Here is a 19,990-nt window from a genome sequence, read left to right as displayed (position 1 = left end):
TTGCTGTCCCTCACTTAAAATGCATCCAAGACTTGAGGATGGGAGAGAACAAAGCCAATATTCAAAAGGTTTATATGGAAATCCAGTAATAAATGTGTAATTATATATATAATATATTACATAATGAAAACATTCTTCTCAAAAACAAAGACTGATTGTAAGTATGAAAATCTTGATTTTGATAGAAACAGAGGTTTGACCAGACTAAGAAAAAAAACAAGTCTGGTTTCACACCATATCAAAGTTGCATCACACTCTTGACATTTTTTTGACACTGACAATACTGCTTTACTAGCCTCTGTATTCGAAGCGAAAGTTATTCTTTTCCGGCCATTTGCAGACAATAGAAATTTCATACATTTTCTATTTAATGTCTCACACCTGGTTAACCTTTTTACAAGCCTTTGCTGTTCTCATCATTAAAAGCAGTTACATTTCTCACACCTTTCTTTAAAAAATCTTCACATAAAATTTCGGAACTACCCAGGATTTTACAAGCTCAATATTTTTAACTATTAGGCTGCTGGATTGAATGCACAGAAATACGTATTTAGCTGATTATACATTATGTGAATTTGTAATCCTTTCAGTAAAATAGCAGCACAGAAATCAAGCATGAAGTAAATGCGGAAACAAAAAGGTCAAATAATCTTTGGCAGTGAAGAAAAGAATCCTAATGAGGAACATCACCTCTCTGTGCTTCAAATATTTTTTTTTTTTAAAAACCGTAATACTCGCTGCCTCAATCACTCTTTTCGGCAAAGCATCCCATGCTCCAATAGCGAGTCTCCTGTTCTCGCTTGCTCTTGGTGATAATTTTAAATCGCTGACTCTATTACCAGATGAAATGGTCTTTCTGTACTCACTCCATCAAACCCAATCGTAATTTTTAGAAACCTCTAATAAATCTCTTAAATTTTCCAATAGAAATAGCCCCAGTATTCTCATTTAGTTCTGTGGAAATAAAAACAGTCTCCTCAGCTTTTATTTAAAAAAACACCTGCCTGTATTTTTCAGACAATGGTGAATGAATGGTGCTCACTCTTCATTATGCTCAACAGCTCACAGAATTTCAGAGGGCTTTTGCGCTTCAATTTACAGTCGTCAGGCAGCTTCAAAGGCTTGGAACCTTCTACAGGGTTCCTTGGACCCATGTGGGCAGGGCCAGCAATGGTGTGTCTCGTCAATTAATCAGATTGAAGAATCTTTACAACAGTACGTAGGATCAGGAAATGAAAGTCAGAATATTTCATCCAATGAAAAGTCATGTACATAAAGCAAAAAGAGGTAAACAAAAGTTGGGATTAAGAGATAAGAGAAAAAGCAAAAAGAAATGTTTTACATCTCCCAACAACAATTAATATCTGAAAGAATGAGACACCACAGATATAAAAGCTAATTTTCAATGCTGGAACAGTTTTGTTTTGGCTGTAGGATTGGCCCGTGGCGACTCCTTCGAAATACTTGAATCATGAATGCCAACATTAAAAATGTGAAGTACACTTCACCATCAAAAAATAAATTAATTTTGTTTTGGTAATTAAGATTATTCACACTGTTAAAAAATCATTTATACTTGAATAGACAAGTTTTAACTTTCTCTGGCATGTTTAGTGTGGACAACTTCACGGCCTTTGTGTGTTTCAATGATGAGTCCCTTAATAAAATACTGTTATAACATAGTTTATGGTGGAATCAGGGCAACTGGGACAGCTTCTTCCCAATTTCCACATTTAACTGCATTTGTGGGTACTAGAAATTGTTGTCTAATTTGCTGCCTATTAATGGTGAGCACTGATAGCCTCACCATTGTCCTCATGACAAAATCTAGGCCAATTTGTTCACTCTTATCACTGCTAATCTGTACTGTTACATTTGAAATAAACTTCTTAGCTGACTGTGACTAATCCCTCAGTGAACAACTCTCTCAGTAGTAGCGGGTATGTGGCCAGATTCTGGGAATTAATTTTGGCGCAGTTAACCAGAACTGAAATTTTTAATTGCCAAGATTGTCAAATCAGAACACTCACGCTCAATATCAAGAAAAGTTCCACACTCCACAGCCAAGCAAATACAGAAGGATTACAATTTTCATTTGTCAAAATTTTAAATTAATATTTCAATGATAAGCATGCTCATGCTAGTCAATATTTAGAAATATCACAGCTCGGTTACAGTGGATTCCTGATTAGGTTGGCAGCATTGGAATCCCAGTAATGGATCTTATCTATCTTAGTCAGGTTGGATGAGATGCATGGGGAGACGGAAGTTCTTTCTCACACTTAGGGAATTGCCTGAGTAGCCCTGTACAGGTCTTTGTTGAGCATGAGAGAGAAACAACGGAATAATACCCCCTGAATATTATATTTCTTATTTCAGATTCTTGATATAGAGTAAAATTTATTTTCTAATTGGCATTTGAAGAAAGGTTGATATTATTTAAATCCATCCTTCATGAGGACTGGGTGTATCCCTCGAAAAGAACAGTCCCTTCACCTGTGGGACATGAATATGAGTCAACTAAAAGCTTCACAGATTGCCTACCTGAAAGTCTATCTTTGATGCAGCATGTTTGCAGGTAGGGAGCCCCAGAGCTCTGCCATCCCCTGCGCAACTCGCACCTGGGTACTCCTTACCCACCTGGTCTATGCACCCAGCCTTCTTGTCCTAACCTGTACCCTCATCTCTCCCGTTGCGCCCCACTCCTAGCCCCAAACTACCTGTCATCTGTTTCCTGGCTTTTCTTTGTCAGAGACTGGATGCAGTCCCAACAGTGGCCACATATGCATGTGGGACTGGAAGGTTGCCAACAATTTGGCCAGTAGCTCTCATGAGGCAGGATTTCCTCCCCAAATTGGGCAGGACCTAGCCAATCAATGCTCCACAGAGCATTAACTGGTTGCCTGTCACAATAATCTTTTTGGTGATAGGGCAGGAAATCCCAATACCGTTGAAAATCCTGCCATTAGGTTAGCTGTTCACCAAAGAACTAACAGCTTCTGACCTGCTCTTGTGGTGTGCGGTTGGTCCAAATAAATTTTGAGTCAATATGTGGATAATGTGGAATTCATTAATGACAATGCTATTGTGTCTCAATGGAATTTAGATTCTCCCTTGTTAGAATTGGTGTGGCACAGTTATTTGCCACTTATCTCTCCCCAGTGGGAAGATCTGAATTTACTGGGTCTGGGATATCCTTTAGCTTCTGACATGTAGGAAGCCGAGTAACCTTTCTTACTTTGGAAGCTGCAAGTGCTTCTGTATTCTTATCCAGCAGAACCAAGAGATGCAACAATCCAGATCTTAGGACTCCTGGACTATCAATCCTGAAATCAAATTATTTTGCAAGGTTCTAACTAGATAACAATGTAATTTCTAACTAAAGTTCTGTTTGGCCAAATTCCCCTTCAACTCAATTTTCAAGTTTGCTGACAACACCACCGTAGTGGGTCGGATCTCAAACAATGATGAGACAGAGTACAGGAATGAGATTGAGAATCTGGTGAACTGGAGCGGTGACAATAATCTCTCCCTCAATGTCAACAAAACAAAGGAGATTTGTCATCGACTTCAGGAAGTGCAGTGGAGAATATGCCCTTGTCTACATCAACGGGGACGAAGTAGAAACGGTCGAGAGCTTCAAGTTTCTAGGTGTCCAGGTCACCAACAACCTGTCCTGGTTCCTCCCATGCCGACACTATAGTCAAGAAAGCCCACCAATGCCTCTACTTTCTCAGAAGGCTGAGGAAATTTGGCATATCAGCTACGACTGTCACCAACTTTTACAGATGCATCATAGAAAGCATTCTTTCTGGGTGTATCACAGCTTGGTATGGCTCATGCTCTGCCCAAGACCGCAAGGAACTACAAAAGGTCGTGAATGTAGTCCAGTCCATCACACAAACCAGCCTCCCATCCATTGACTTTGTCTACACTTCCCGCTGCCTCGGCAAAGCAGCCAGCATAATTAAGGACTCCACACACCCCGGGCATTCTCTCTTCCGTCGGGAAAAAGATATAAAAGTCTGAGGTCATGTACCAACGACTCAAGAACAGCTTCTTCCCTGCTGCCATCAGACTTTTGAATGGACCTACCTCACATTAAATTGATCTTTATCTACACCCTAGCTATAACTGTAACACTACATTCTGCACTCTCTCGTTTCCTTCTCTATGAACGGTTTGCTTTGTCTGTACAGCACACAAGAAACAATTTTAACTGTATGCTAATACATGTGACAATAATAAATCAAATCAAATGTTCTGCAACATTGTTTTGAAGAAATTTTATTTTTGAAGAAATAAACTTCCTGATAGCATCACAAGAAGAGTGAGTTCTGGAGCGGGACACGTTCAGTGACATAACTCATGGGGAATTTGGTGCAGTCACTGAAAAAGTATAACCATCTCTCAACTCTAGGATGATTTGGTATACATCCAGTTAGTGATACTCCAGACCATGTTGCACTCTACAGGTTAGACTGAACCTAATATCAACTTCGGAATACAGGATATCTGGATTTATTTCAACTCGACATAAAATCCTTCTGGAGGAATGGTTTCTCAAGCTAATGAGACATGCATCAGTGTGCTATCCTATCTTTCACTGAATTATTTCAAGGTCTGAAATTGAACTTTTAAGGCAAAATGTCAAATTCAAACACTGCTTTCAATTGGAGCTGTCCCACTGAGAGCTGGTAAGTATTGGACAGCTCTGCTTAATCCACCACACCATTGGTAGAAGTGCAATTTTAGCTATCAGGTTGTTAGTGCCATATTTGATGCTTTTGAGAAGCTTATCTCCCATCCAACCTTCAGTCAAAATACAACAGCTGGTTAAAACTTACTATCACCAGATGTAGTCAAGATGAACATGTTTGGAGAATTTTGATATTTAGATCAACTCCACTATATATTATACTCTAAAACTGCACTATATTGTCTTGTCTGTTCTCATGTTGTGGAGATGCCGGCGTTGGACTGGGGTAAACACAGTAAGAAGTTTCACAACACCAGGTTAAAGTCCAACAGGTTTATTTGGTAGAAAAAGCCACTAGCTTTCGGAGCGCGGCTCCTTCATCAGGTAAGTGGGAGTTCTGTTTACAAACAGGGCATATAAAGACACAAACTCAATTTACAAAATAATGGTTGGAATGCGAGTCTTTACAGGTAATCAAGTCTTAAAGGTACAGACAATGAGAGTGGAGAGAGGGTTAAGCACAGGTTAAAGAGATGTGTATTGTCTCCAGCCGGGACAGTGAGTGAGATTTTGCAAGCCCAGGCAAGTCATGGGGGTTACAGATAGTGTGACATGAACCCAAGATCCCGGTTGAGGCCATCCTCATGTGTGCGGAACTTGGCTATCAGTCTCGGCTCAGCGACTCTGCGCTGTTGTGTGTCATGTGGGCTGCCTTAGTGAACGCTTACCCGAAGATCAGAGGCCGAATGCCCCTGACCGCTGAAGTGTTCCCCAACAACAAGAGAACACTCTTGCCTGGGGATTGTCGATCGGTGTTCATTCATCCTTTGTCGTAGCGTCTGCATGGTCTTCCCAATGTACCATGCCTCGGGACAGCCTTTCCTGCAGCGTATCAGGTAGACAACGTTGGCCGAGTTGCAAGTGTATGTACCGTGTACCTGGTGGATGGTGTTCTCACACGAGAACACCATCCACCAGGCACACGGTACATACTCTTGCAACTCGGTCAACGTTGTCTACCTGATACGCTGCAGGAAAGGATGTCCCGAGGCATGGTACATTGGGAAGACCATGCAGACGCTACGACAAAGGATGAATGAACACCGATCGACAATCACCAGGCAAGAGTGTTCTCTTGCTGTTGGGGAATACTTCAGCAGTCACGGGCATTCAGCCTCTGATCTTCGGGTAAGCGTTCTCCAAGGCGGCTTTCACGACACACGATAGCCAAGTTCCGCACATATGAGGACGGCCTCAACCAGGATCTTAGGTTCATGTCACACTATCTGTAACCCCCATGACTTGCCTGGGCTTGCAAAATCTCACTAACTGTCCCGGCTGGAGACAATACACATCTCTTTAACCTGTGCTTAACCCTCTCTCCACTCTCATTGTCTGTACCTTTAAGACTTGATTACCTGTAAAGACTCGCATTCCAACCATTATTTTGTAAATTGAGTTTGTGTCTTTATATGCCGTTTGTGAACAGAACTCCCACTGACCTGACGAAGGAGCAACGCTCCGAAAACTAGTGGCTTTTGCTACCAAATAAACCTGTTGGACTTTACCCTGGTGTTGTGAGACTTCTTGTCTGTTCTCCCCAGAGAATAATGTAGAATGGGTTCAAACAGCAATACTGACTTGAATGCAAGTGCTTAAAATGCAACATATATATTGGTTATGATGGTAACTCACATTGACACAGAGCTCTTGATGTATTGTTTAACATTAATCCTTCATGCTGTAGTATAATACTCACTGGTAAGTAAGACATTCCTTCAGTGCAGCATTTTCTTTTCTGCATTTTACAACCATTAAAAAGCCTTCTTCTTGGCAGCATTTGGTAAAGGCTGTAATGAAACAAAGTTTAAACTATTAATATATTAGTTCTTATGAATATTATTGAAGACATGAATCAAGATGTTAATCTTACACGGACATATTTGTGATTATGGCTGGATCGCTTAAAAGGGGTTGATTGATCAAATGACTGACAAAAAATAGAAAGGAGGACATATTAAGACATGATATAGTGCTTCACCATCTAAACTAACACAGAAGGAATTAAGTACTGATTTGGAACAGTAAATTATTCAAGAAAAATAACTGTTTGGTTTAGCTATTTTACAACACAATTTCCTAAGTTAACATAGGGTTAGATATAGTGCTACCATGCTGTGGCCAAGTGCCTCAAGGCTTAAACAGCTAGGCCAGATACAGAATTGGACAATCTAATACAAGATAATAGGTGTGATTGTGAGGAATTTGCGTGAGGCTGTAAACTGCACTCCGTAATCCATCTGCTCCCAGTGAGTCAACAGCCGTACCTTTCCTTGGTCTGGAGTTTCAAATGGTGTTCCCTTTACGGTGTGCAGGAATATTCCCTCTGATGGGAATTTGGACAGGCCAAGTTGAAACATAAAGGTCAGAGTTGAGCAAGGGCAAGTCTGGACTTGCCAAAGAGGCTGGAACCAGAGGTGCTAAGCCCTGACCAAATAAGGACAGTTTGTGTATTCCCCAGTTTCAGCCAGACTCTCTGGCACCTTGAATTCCCGCCATTACCTTATGTGGAAAAGGGCCAAGTGCATCCCATGCACCTGAGGATGGAAGCTCGGGAGCCCCGGCATCTTCCATATATGGTATCGGCAATCCCATTGGGTGCTGCCCGGTAGCTTCATTGGCTGGGATCTAGAGAACCTTCCAGAAGGACATGAAGAGGGGGATAAGATAAGTCACCTGGAGGCCACCTCCAGCGAAGACTCAGTGTTGGCAGCAGAGATGCAGCGGGGAAGCAGCAAAGACTTGACACCAGCCTTCACCATGTGTAAGACCGAGTTCTAAACTTAGTGAAGATCCAAGACTAAGACTCATTCCTGGAGTAAGCCTGGCTAGTTCAATCTCCTGGATAGTATCTAGGTCTTGGATAAATTAAGATAGAATTGTTTATTTAAGTTAAAAGAGCGTTAGAATTTTGTTACCCAAAGTATTTTAATAAAGATGAATTTATTCAAGTATAATCGTGGATCAATTGTCCTTTGTTTGTCTTATGGCCACCTGGGTAAATGAGCTTTAGTGCAAACTGGTCAAAGTGTCTAATTTCCAGACAACAACATTCTTCATTCAGCACCAATAAACAATACATTACCTGGAGATGTGGTTTCAAAGAACTTCACCAAAGCATTAGATAGCTGTCATAGTGGTCATCAGAGCTGAAAATTGTCATAATTGGACATAACTTAATTCACTTTGGTAGTATATTATCTGTCATTTGTTAGTGCTGACTACTGAGTCATATCTGTTTCAATGTAATGAAACTAGAACCTACACAATGCCTAGCATCACTGAAATTACTGTATAACCTGTATTGTCATATGGTCAAATAAGGAAGAAAATTAAGAAAATGGTAAAAAGAGAAAAAAATAGACAATGAGAAGCAATACAAGAAAAAAAACAAAATGAAAAAGATAAAGAAGTACAATATTTTAAATTCTGAGTAGTGACAGTCATCAACATGGTAACATTCACTCAGCATTATACTAATCAAATCCTAGTAACAACCCAGGCTGTTGTCCGTAAAATAAACATTTTCACTTTGGAACTACAGCGTCAAAGCAATTATTAAACCAAATTACTGTTAGGAACGAAATTCTGTAGCAGTGTTCTGTGTATCACATAACTTTGGAGTTTTCAATTCTCTCATTGACTAAGTCATCTTGCAGGCACCAAAGTAGTAAAAAATGATGCGATCTTCTCAAATGGGCTCTACCTCCCTGGAATACAGTCAACATCATCTCTATTTCAAGAATCCCTATTTTATCTTCTACCTTTATCAATCAAGCTATCTAAATACATTTGTGAACTGCCTAACATTTTACATACAAACAAACGAAATAGGAACAGGAGTAAGGCTTTGATCTCTTGAGCCTGCTTTGCCATTCAATAAGGTCATGGCCGGTCTGATTGTACCTTCAGCCTCACATTCCTGCCTACCCCCTGTAACTATTTTCAAATTCTGGAACTTGTATTGCAAACAACTGCAGTAGCTATTCAAGATAGATCTGACAATTTATAAAAGCAAATTACTGCGGATGCTGGAATCTAAACCAAAGGAGAAAATGCTGGAAAATTTCAGCAGGTCTGGCAGCATCTGTAAGGGGAGTTATTCTGTAAGTGCATTGAGTTATGTCCAATTCTGACAATTTGTTGGCAAATTCCTCCATCGAATAAATGAAGTAATTTTCACTCCCAGTGAAACAAGATACTGCACCAATTCTACAACTGGCTTTTTGCAATGGGATTTCTTAAAGGGATTAAAATAATCTTACTGCTGTGGCTAGTCTCCTAGTCTTGAAAGGAGGAGGAAATTTAAGAATTCTGACATGATTTAATTGAAATTTTTGGGGGCACAAAAGGTGCACTTAAAACAAAAATATCCAAGTGCTTACAGAAAACACTAGACTTAAAATAGAAAGCACTAGATTCAAAATAACGTTGCCTACCCAACTGTTACTGTTTAACTCAGACTGCAAAACCTATTAAAGTGGAGTCCATTGAGCTCCAAATTAAGGAATTCAAATATAACAAGAGTCGTATACTGAAATATTACCCGGATTACCTACTCCAAAATGGTAATAGTCCCATTAACTGAGTTTCCAAATATGTCAACATTCTTATTACGAATGCAAAAGGTTGTTGAAGTTGCTGAATCTATCATGTGATAAAACTGGGGGAAAGGCATTCCGAGCTCGCTTGATAGCTGAAATCTTCCATCCTGATTTGTGGCTGGGATTTTTTGGTGCTGCTGAGACTGAATGGAGTTTTGGCTGGGACGTCAAATTTTCCGTTCTCACTCATGATGGGTCCCACCACAGACGAGACTGGAGAATCCCGCTCAATATCTTCTGCCCACAGGCCGATGTGTTTGATGGGTGATTAACAACAATTCGCTTACAATTTCATTTTCAAAATCCCAACTTTCCAGGTTTTGGTTCTTCATCCATTGCAACATTTCTACAGTTACTGATCTGCTCAATAACATACTCACCTCCACCTTTGATGTCCTACTTCCTGTTTAAACTATTACTCTTTCTCACCATTCCCCTAGGTTTAGTTTTCTTCTCCACTCCCATAAGTTTAAGGGTTGGAGATTTGAATAGGAATGACGGACAACCGATTTAGCCTTTCACTCTCTGGGCCACAAAAAGTGCTACCGATCTTGTTCGTCAGCCAAAACTATTCCATTTTCATCCAGGAATACAAAGATAACCCCAGCCTTTTGTCCCAACTGTAACCCATATTTGAAACATCTCTAACATCTCCTCAAAGCTTACTTCCAATAAGTGTGAGGAGCTTGTGGACTTCTTTGTTACTAAGATTATCAACCAATAAATTGCCATTTCCACACCCCCTCTCCCCAGCGCTTCTCCAAGCTCACTGGCCAAACATCTTCTAAGGTTCTCCCTGCACCTTTCTCTTGTTTCTCCATCTCCTAGATGCCCACCCCACCCCTCCCGAGCTCATTTTGCCCATGGGACCTAACTCCTGCACAGCCCAACTTCCCTTCTTAGCTTCCAAGTTAACTGATATTGTTAATGATTCTCTCTCCCTCCTCAGACACTCTCACCTTAAAATCTGTCATCACCACCCGGCACCTAACCTAAATGGTTGAGCCTACTGTCCCTATAAGCTACAAACCATTCCTGACCACCCTTCCCTCTCCAATGTCTTTGGGTGGGACTTTCTGGCCCATCCATGGCACGTTTTGCGGCACCAGAAGCAGCTTGTTATTGGCCACCGGCTGGATCTTCTGATCTCAACGATATCTACAACGTTTTGCATAGCTTGTCTGCTCCGCCTCCGAGGAACCCTGTCTTTGGGTGGGGGTGGGGGGGGCCCCTTTGACAACACGTGACACTACGTATGTAGGAGCTACATCCTAAAGACTGGTGGATATCAAAAGGAATGTCCCTTCCGTGGGGCCATGATCAATTGGTGCAATGTCCATGGTAATGCCTCTACCGATCAGAGTCCACTAGTCAACCATCATATTCTTGTAAAATGCCATTTTGTTTTCAGCAATACGGAGTTTATTAATGCATTCAAATAGAATAATTATTTTCTGTATCTCTTACAGTGTACACAGCAAATTTTGGACCAAGTTTTCTGGGGCCTGCAGGAGGGGGATAAGGGGACTGGAAAATTGGGAGGAACTATGGAAGCGAAGTGCTCTTTGTCTTCCTGTTGCAATGGCATTCTACCAGCAACTGGGCACTCCTACCCAGAGATCAATAGTGCCACTTAAGTGACCACAGAATATCTTCTCACCACCACTGGTTATTTACCAGCAATTGTGGGGGGGGGGGGGGAATGGGGGACTCCACCAGGAAAGCCCTCCTGGTAATTGTTGACAGCTTTCCTGTGAGCTCGCGGGGAGGAGACCCTTCTAATCGGGCATGCTGTGGCTCATGGAGGGACCCCCGGCAGCAATGGCCTTCCCCATGGCAGCACCCCCTACAACTCTCACCAACTTCCCTGCTCAAAGATTCCGCTACGTCTTTGTATGTTTTAATAAATGAAAATACATAAATTCATTTTAATGTTAATTCAATCAAACGCAAAACCTGCATTAAGCTTTATATTTGAGGTATTATTAATTATTTTGCTGGAAAATGTATTAAGTCAATTTACGTGGTCAGTTATAAAGTCATGAGTCACAGCTCATCAGCACAGAATTTACATAATTTGAATTATCTGTTAACTGAAATTGGGATTGTTTAAAAAAAAACCCTCCTGCACTGTTTTATCAACATTGCCTGACTTGAACTACTGAATAATTCAAATGATATTCAAGCAAAAACAACTTTGAATTAACAAGAGTAATTATATAAATGTACCTTTATTATCATTGCTTTAGCATATTGTTCCAGTGCAATATTTGAACAAGTATGTTTCTAAGTATGTTCACTACCATTGATTTACCAGTCTGATTCAATTTTCATACTTAAGACGACAATATTGAACATTTTTAATGACCTATTTAATACTCTACTTTGCATACGCCAACAGTAGATTTTAAGCCTTAAATTAGCTATTATCAATGTTTTGTCACTTGTTTAACAAGAAGGTTTTAATTAGATTTTTTTCAGTAATCTGATAATTTGTTTGCTGGGAAGATGCAGCAAGACTGTAAACCAATTACCAAGATTACACACTGCATGCTAATCCAATTTAAACTCTAGCAAATTAATTGCTGCCAATCCTGATTGATAAAGAACTTGAACAAATCCTGTAGTTTCCATGTCATTTACTAAATTATTCTTCTTGCTTCCTTCCTTATGCTTCTCCTACTCCCATTCAAAGTTACCCGCGCAAGATACTCAACCTACTCCCGGTTTCTGGCACTAAAATAGATGGAGGAGTAACAAACAGAGCAGGCCAAATTGCTTACCAATTCTCTCGAGTTTCTTGTGCTCAGCACCTCCCTTCGGTGACCGTACCACACAAGAAATCATGGGGCAAAGGAGTAATTTGAGCGATCAAGACTTTCCTCTCAAATAGTCCATAGAATTCATCCCACCAGGAGAAAAGAGTGCCCAACTATAATTAAAATCCACATTCCGCCAAGATACGTACAAGACGAATGGCAACTTGGAGATACCAAAGGGTCACCCACCTAAGGAAATCATATCTCAGCAAGATTTGCTTTTTTCTTTCTCATTTTCAATGGGATGGAGGAAAGCAAATATTGGCAGCCAATACAAGTTTGATAATAGAACATAGAACATAGAACATAGAAAGTCACAGCACAAACAGGCCCTTCGGCCCACAAGTTGCGCCGATCACATCCCCACCTCTAGGCCTATCTATAGCCCTCAATCCCATTAAATCCCATGTACTCATCCAGAAGTCTCTTAAAAGACCCCAACGAGTTTGCCTCCACCACCACCGACGTCAGCCGATTCCACTCACCCACCACCCTCTGAGTGAAAAACTTACCCCTGACATCCCCCCTGTACCTACCCCCCAGCACCTTAAACCTGTGTCCTCTCGTAGCAACCATTTCAGCCCTTGGAAATAGCCTCTGAGAGTCCACCCTATCCAGACCCCTCAACATCTTGTAAACCTCTATCAGGTCACCTCTCATCCTTCGTCTCTCCAGGGAGAAGAGACCAAGCTCCCTCAACCTATCCTCATAAGGCATGCCCCCCAATCCAGGCAACATCCTTGTAAATCTCCTCTGCACCCTTTCAATGGCTTCAACATCTTTCCTGTAATGAGGTGACCAGAACTGCGCGCAGTACTCCAAGTGGGGTCTAACCAGGGTCCTATAAAGCTGCAGCATTATCTCCCGACTCCTAAACTCAATCCCTCGATTAATGAAGGCTAGTACGCCATACGCCTTCTTGACCGCATCCTCCACCTGCGAGGCCGATTTAAGAGTCCTATGGACCCGGACCCCAAGGTCCTTCTGATCCTCTACACTGCTAAGAATGGTACCCTTCATTTTATACTGCTGCTCCATCCCATTGGATCTGCCAAAATGGATCACTACACACTTATCCGGGTTGAAGTCCATCTGCCACTTCTCCGCCCAGTCTTGCATTCTATCTATGTCTCGCTGCAACTTCTGACATCCCTCCAAACTATCCACAACACCACCTACCTTGGTGTCGTCAGCAAACTTACCAACCCATCCCTCCACTTCCTCATCCAGGTCATTTATGAAAATGACAAACAGCAAGGGTCCCAGAACAGATCCCTGGGGCACTCCACTGGTCACTGACCTCCATGCAGAGAAAGACCCCTCCACAGCCACTCTCTGCCTTCTGCAGGCAAGCCAGTTCTGGATCCACAAGGCAACAGCCCCTTGGATCCCATGCCCTCTCACTGTAGTTTTCTACCAAAATTACACACAAAAAGGAACTGAATTCAGTAAATACCCCAAAGGATAAAGTTCTCACACTAAAATAGAGATGAGGAATATTCTTCAATTTTATTGCCCCCTAGTGTCATTTACTGTTATTTACAGGCCTGTTAATTACATAAAATAGTGAAACTATATCATAGCTCTTGGAATAAATGTCCCATTTTTTAAACTTTAGGCCTCATTTGAACCAGATGAATTACTCACTAAAACTGAAAGCTGCAAGCACATCAATTGAGCCATTTGATTTTTAGAAGTTTTCAAATTTAATAATAAAAATCTAATAATCCCTAATTTAAAACACAATACTTAACATACATGGGCCAGAAAAGAACACAACTTACTTCAAATGTATGAAATGTGAAATTTAGTTCACATGCAAGGTAACAACTTGATGAGAATTAATTTCCTGCCTGTTTAAGGCAGTTTAAAACTGTCAGCAAGTAAATTATTTACAATGGGGGGGGGGGGGGGGGGGGGGAGAGAAAGAAGGGGAAAGAAAATTTCCTTCATAAAGGTAAAACTTTATATTCTATTTCTTGCATTAAGGTGGAACTGGATACTCCAGGAAACGTCCTATTTGCCGGTTTACTAAAATAATCTGGCAGAGTATGAACGCGAACCAAAAATGCAAACTAAAGTTTTGTATCCATTAGATCATGTTGAAACCTTGGGAATGTAGCAGAACTGCTAGTTCAGGTCCCTCACTATTACAGGAACTGCATTTCCTTTGATCCTAAATTGTAGTGCTGTAGGAGTGAAAAGAGGAAGATGTAGTGGAGCAGTACACACGAATTACTTAGTATTGATCATGTAAATTCACAGGTTCATGTAAATTCACAGATTCATGTAAATTCACAGATTCATGTAAATTCACAGATTCATGTAAATTCACAGATGTGCTTTCACAAGGGGGAAAGAGGTGAACACCAACCATTATGTAAAGGAATTTAGGAGAAGGTAATGAGCACAATCAAAGGACAGTTTTAAAAAAAAATGTTTTTAAAGAAAGAGTGGGAGAAGTATTGTGTGGCTGAAAAAGATTTTTCAAATGAGACAGAGTGGAGAGATTTGAAAACAATAACCTGGAAATTGATGTGGAGATGCCGGCGTTGGACTGGGATGGGCACAGTAGGAAGTCTTGCAACACCAGGTTAAAGTCCAACAGGTTTATTTGGTAGCACGAGCTTTCGGAGTGCTGCTCCTTCATCAGGACTCACCTGATGAAGGAGCAGCGCTCCGAAAGCTTCCAAATAAACCTGTTGGACTTTAACCTGGTGTTGTGAGCCTTCTTACTGGAAATTGATTCACTGGGGTACAGGATTGAATAGAAGAAATAGACAAGGATGTGTGTGCTGGACTTTAGGCAACAATGAGAGCACAAGAATTTTATGCATGTGACGGATAGAGATCAACAAGAGTACATTTTGGATTCTCAAGGTTAATTAGGGCAGAGTAATGGTTTCAGCAGCAGAAAAGGTTAGGAAGGGCATTAAGTGAATAATATTCCAGATGTGGCAACTGGCAACCTTGATGGTGAACTGCAGAGGTAGAAAGCTTGGCTCAGCATTAAACACTCCAAGCCATTGGGATAAGCCTGAATGTGTAGGCAAGAAGGTTGATGGAGTTGTTGCCTGAGACGGAAGTTTGCTGGCAATTGTTTCAGTTTGAACTGCTGACAAAAAGTTTAGGTATAATGATTCAATTGTAGTGTTTCATTGATTTGAAAAAAAACAATTCTTGCCCATTTAAGCTCTTCAGCCTAAATAGAAGAAATACTTAAAACAATTTCATAGAACATAGAACATTACAGTGCAGTACAGGCCCTTAGGCCCTCAATGTTGCGCCGACCTGTGAAACCAATCTAAAGCCCATCTAACCTACACTATTCCAATATCATCCATATGTTTATCCAATGACCATTTAAATGCCCTTAATGTTGGCGAGTCCACTACTGTTGCAGGCAGGGCATTCCATGCCCTTACTACTCTCTGAGTAAAGAACCTACCTTTGACATCTGTCCTATTATCTATCACCCCTCAATTTAAAGCTATGTCCCCTCGTGCTAGCCATCACCATCCGAGGGAAAAGGCTCTCAATGTCCACCCTATCTAATCCTCTGATCATCTTATATGCCTCTATTAAGTCACCTCTTAACCTTCTTCTCTCTAACGAAAACAGCCTCAAGTCCCTCAGCCTTTCCTCATAAGACCTTCCCACCATACCAGGCAACATCCTGGTAAATCTCCTCTGCACCATTTCCAATGCTTCCACATCTTTCCTATAATGTGGCAACCAGAACTGTACGCAATACTCCAAGTGCGGCCGCACCAGAGTCTTGTACAGCTGCAACATGACCTCATGGCTCCGAAACTCAATCCCTCTACCAATAAAAGCTAACACACCGTACACCTTCTTAACAACCCCATCAAACTGGGTGCCAACTTTCAGGGATCTATGCACACGGACACCGAGATTTCTCTGCTCATCCACACTACCATGTATCTTACCATTAGCCCAGTACTCTGTATTCCTATTACTCCTTCCAAAGTGAATCACCTCACTTTTCCGCATTAAACTCCATTTGCCACCTCTCAGCCCAGCTCTGCAGCTTTTCTATGTCCCTCTGTAACCTGCAACATCCTTCCGCACTGTCCACAACTCCACCGACTTTAGTGTCATCCGCAAATTTACTAACGCATCCTTCTACGCCCTCATTCAGGTCATTTATAAAAATGACAAACAGCAGTGGCCCCAAAACAGATCATTGCGGTACACCACTAGTATCTGAACTCTAGGATGAACATTTCCCATCAACAACCGCCCTCTGTTTTCTTACAGCTAGCCAATTTCTGATCCAAACCACTAAATCCCCCTCAATCCCATGCCTCCGTATCTTCTGCAATAGCTTACCGTGGGTAACCTTATCAAACGCTTTACTGAAATCCACATACACCACATCAACTGCTTTACCCTTATCCACCTCTTTGGTCACCTTCTCAAATAACTCAATAAGGTTTGTGAGGCATGACCTACCCTTCACAAAACCGCGTTGACTACCCCTAATCAAATTATTCCTTTCTAGATGATTATAAATCCTATCTCTTATAATCCTTTCCAAAACTTTGCCCACAACAGAAGTAAGGCTCACTGGTCTATAATTACCAGGGTTGTCTCTACTCCCCTTCTTGAACAAGGGGACAACATTTGCTATCCTCCAGTCTTCTGGCACTATTCCTGTAGACAATGACGACATAAAGATCAAAGCCAAAGGCTCTGCAATCTCCTCCCTAGCCTCCCAGAGAATCCTAGGATAAATCCCATCCGGCTCAGGGGACTTAACACCTCCTCCTTATGAACCTCAATCCCGTCTAGTCTAATAGCCTGTATCTCAGTATTCTCCTCGACAACATTGTCTTTTTCCTGTGTGAATACTGACGAAAAATATTCATTTCAAGACAGTGGCAACAGACAATGGACTCTTAACAGCAATAGAACTTCCTGGAAACAGAACAATTCTTAAGATTATGTTCTTACTCAGAGTCATAACTTGGGTACTAAGCATTTGCAAACCTAAACATTAGGTTTAGCAAAATAAAAGCAAAGTAAAAGGTTTATTTATTAGTCACAAGCAAGGCTTACATTAACACTGCAATGCAGTTATTGTGAAATTCCCCTAGCCACCACACTCCGGCGCCTGTTCAGGTCAATGCACCTAACCAGCACGTCTTTCAGGTAAGTTACTGCAGTGCAAAAAAGACCACCGTTCACTTGCTTCCTTCCTGCACACTGGAGCTGCAGCTTCTGCTCCCATGATTGTAAATTTTAAAAAGTTATGATTACAGACAGAATCAAAAAAATCTTGATGCATGCCAGAATTTGTGCATTTGATGCACAACATGCATTAACATCCATTAGGCAATTCAGTTTAACATAGAAGAGTGGCAGCACAAACCAACCAGGATGAAAGGTCAAGACAAACTTGGAACTAAAGCAACAAAACAGAAGGCAGGCATTAAAAAGATTTCTCTAGAATTACAGTTTTAATATCAAAACTGTTATTTCACAAAGAAGCAAAAGGAAAAAGAACACTAAACCAAGAATAGTAAATATCTAGCGATTGACCATAAACTTGACTAAGGAGGTGGGTTTTGACGAAGGTTTTAAATAAACGGGAGTGAATTACAAACAATTGCATCCAGACCTCAGAAGAGTCTGCCACCAATGATGGGACAAAGTGGGAGGAATGAAACATCTGCAGGAGTCAGAAGAACAGTATTTGAGGGCAGTACACATGGCCAGTGAAAAATAAGGCTATAAATGGATTTATAAGGTGGCGTAGTGGTTAGCACTGCTGCCTCACAGCACCAGGGACCCAGGTTCAATTCCAGCCTCGGGTCACTGTCTGTGTGGATTTTGCATGTTCTCCCCATGTCTGCGTGGGTTTCCTCCGGGTGTTCCGGTTTTCTCCCACGGTCCAAAGATGTGCGGATTAGGTTGATTGACCATGGAAAATTGCCCCTTAGTGTCAGGGAGACTAGCAGGGTCGATCTATGGGGTTACGGGGATAGGGTCTGGGTGGAATTGTGATTGGTGCAGGCTCGATGGGTCAAATGGCCTCCTTCTGAACTGTAGGGATTCTACGATTCTATAAAAATAAGAATCTAGCTTTTAAAGTAAAGTGACAGGATATTGATCAGTAAGCAGGGGAGTAAAATGAAAGACAAGACACATGTGACAAAGTTTTAGTCAAGTTGGAAGTAGCACAAGGAAGGATATGAGTGAAACTGGAGAAAGAAGCTGAGGCAGGATGTTTGGCTTGGTGGTTAAGAGGAAGGGGCATGAAGAGGAATTAAGAACATAAGAACATAAGAAATAGGAGCAGGAGTAGGCCATCTAGCCCTTCGAGCCTGCCCCGCCATTCAATAAGATCATGGCTGATCTGACGTGGATCAGTACCACTTACCCGCCTGATCCCCATAACCCTTAATTCCCTTACCGATCAGGAATCCATCCATCCGCGCTTTAAACATATTCAGCGAGGTAGCCTCCACCACCTCAGTGGGCAGAGAATTCCAGAGATTCACCACCCTCTGGGAGAAGAAGTTCCTCCTCAACTCTGTCTTAAACCGACCCCCCTTTATTTTGAGGCTGTGTCCTCTAGTTTTAACTTCCTTACTAAGTGGAAAGAATCTCTCCGCCTCCACCCTATCCAGCCCCTGCATTATCTTATAAGTCTCCATAAGATCCCCCCTCATCCTTCTAAACTCCAACGAGTACAAACCCAATCTCCTCAGCCTCTCCTCATAATCCAAACCCCTCATCTCCGGTATCAACCTGGTGAACCTTCTCTGCACTCCCTCCAATGCCAATATATCCTTCCTCATATAAGGGGACCAATACTGCACACAGTATTCCAGCTGCGGCCTCACCAATGCCCTGTACAGGTGCATCAAGACATCCCTGCTTTTATATTCTATCCCCTTCGCAATATAGGCCAACATCCCATTTGCCTTCTTGATTTGAATTAGACAGACAGTTGGTCTCAATTTTAGCAACAAAGTTGCAACAAAGAAGTCCTTGAGCTTGTGCTTGTTGATGAAGGTATGGGAGAGAGGGCAGGGTAAATGAATTTAAAGAGATAGTTTGCAACTGAGAAAATAAACCAGTGGCTATCTTTGTATTTAGGATGGTACTGGAGTACTGAATGATTTTAGCAGAGTCCTACAATGTTCGTCAGATAGAGTGATGGATGGCTAAGCCAGTTTTGTGGCAGATGTGTTTAATCTGTGCCTCTTGTACAGATTGGTATGAAAAGGCAAGGCCGCATTAGAGCTACAACCAAAGTGAAAGACAGAAAGAATTTTGCTGGGTACAAAGGCATCAAACATGGATTGAGATAAATGTTTATGGAAAATTAAGGACCAAATGCTAGACATTTGGTAGCCTGCAAATAACTTGGGGAAAGTGCATTGAAATGAAATTGGAAGGGGAAGGGGTGTGAGTGGAGAGAAATACAAAAGTGATCAGAGATGGTCTTACTTGTGATCAAGTTGATGGGAGTTGAGAGGATGCATGAAATGTCAAGATCAATGGGTGACTGCATATGGGTAGGGGAGTTAATATCACCGAATCATAGAATGATTGCAGCACAGGTCGTTTGGCCTGTTGTATCTCTGCTGGCTTTCTGAAGGACCAATTAATGGAGGAAGTGGTTAAGAGAGGACAGTAAATTTGAACAGGTAGGTGAATTGAGATGGATATTGAAAACAAGGAAGTTGAGGTATTGGTCAGAAGGGGAGGTAGGAGGAAGCGAGGAGTGACAACATCGGTGTTAGAAACTGGTGTTGGAGTTTGGTGGGGTGTAA

At 41.6% G+C, this 19,990-nt stretch overlaps 1 protein-coding gene across 1 annotated transcript in view; it reads right to left on the bottom strand.

Moving 5' to 3' along the window:
• cmc1 (C-x(9)-C motif containing 1) overlaps positions 1-19,990 on the bottom strand; it is a 73,156-nt gene that overhangs the window by 8,322 nt on the left and 44,844 nt on the right. The window contains exon 3 of the mRNA XM_078239530.1: positions 6,459-6,549. Coding sequence (XP_078095656.1) covers positions 6,459-6,549 — 91 coding nt within the window. The remainder of the gene's footprint in view (positions 1-6,458; positions 6,550-19,990) is intronic.

Source organism: Mustelus asterias, chromosome 2, assembly GCF_964213995.1.
Source record: "Mustelus asterias chromosome 2, sMusAst1.hap1.1, whole genome shotgun sequence".
Lineage (NCBI taxonomy): Eukaryota > Metazoa > Chordata > Chondrichthyes > Carcharhiniformes > Triakidae > Mustelus > Mustelus asterias.
This window is presented reverse-complemented; position numbering and strand designations above follow the sequence as displayed.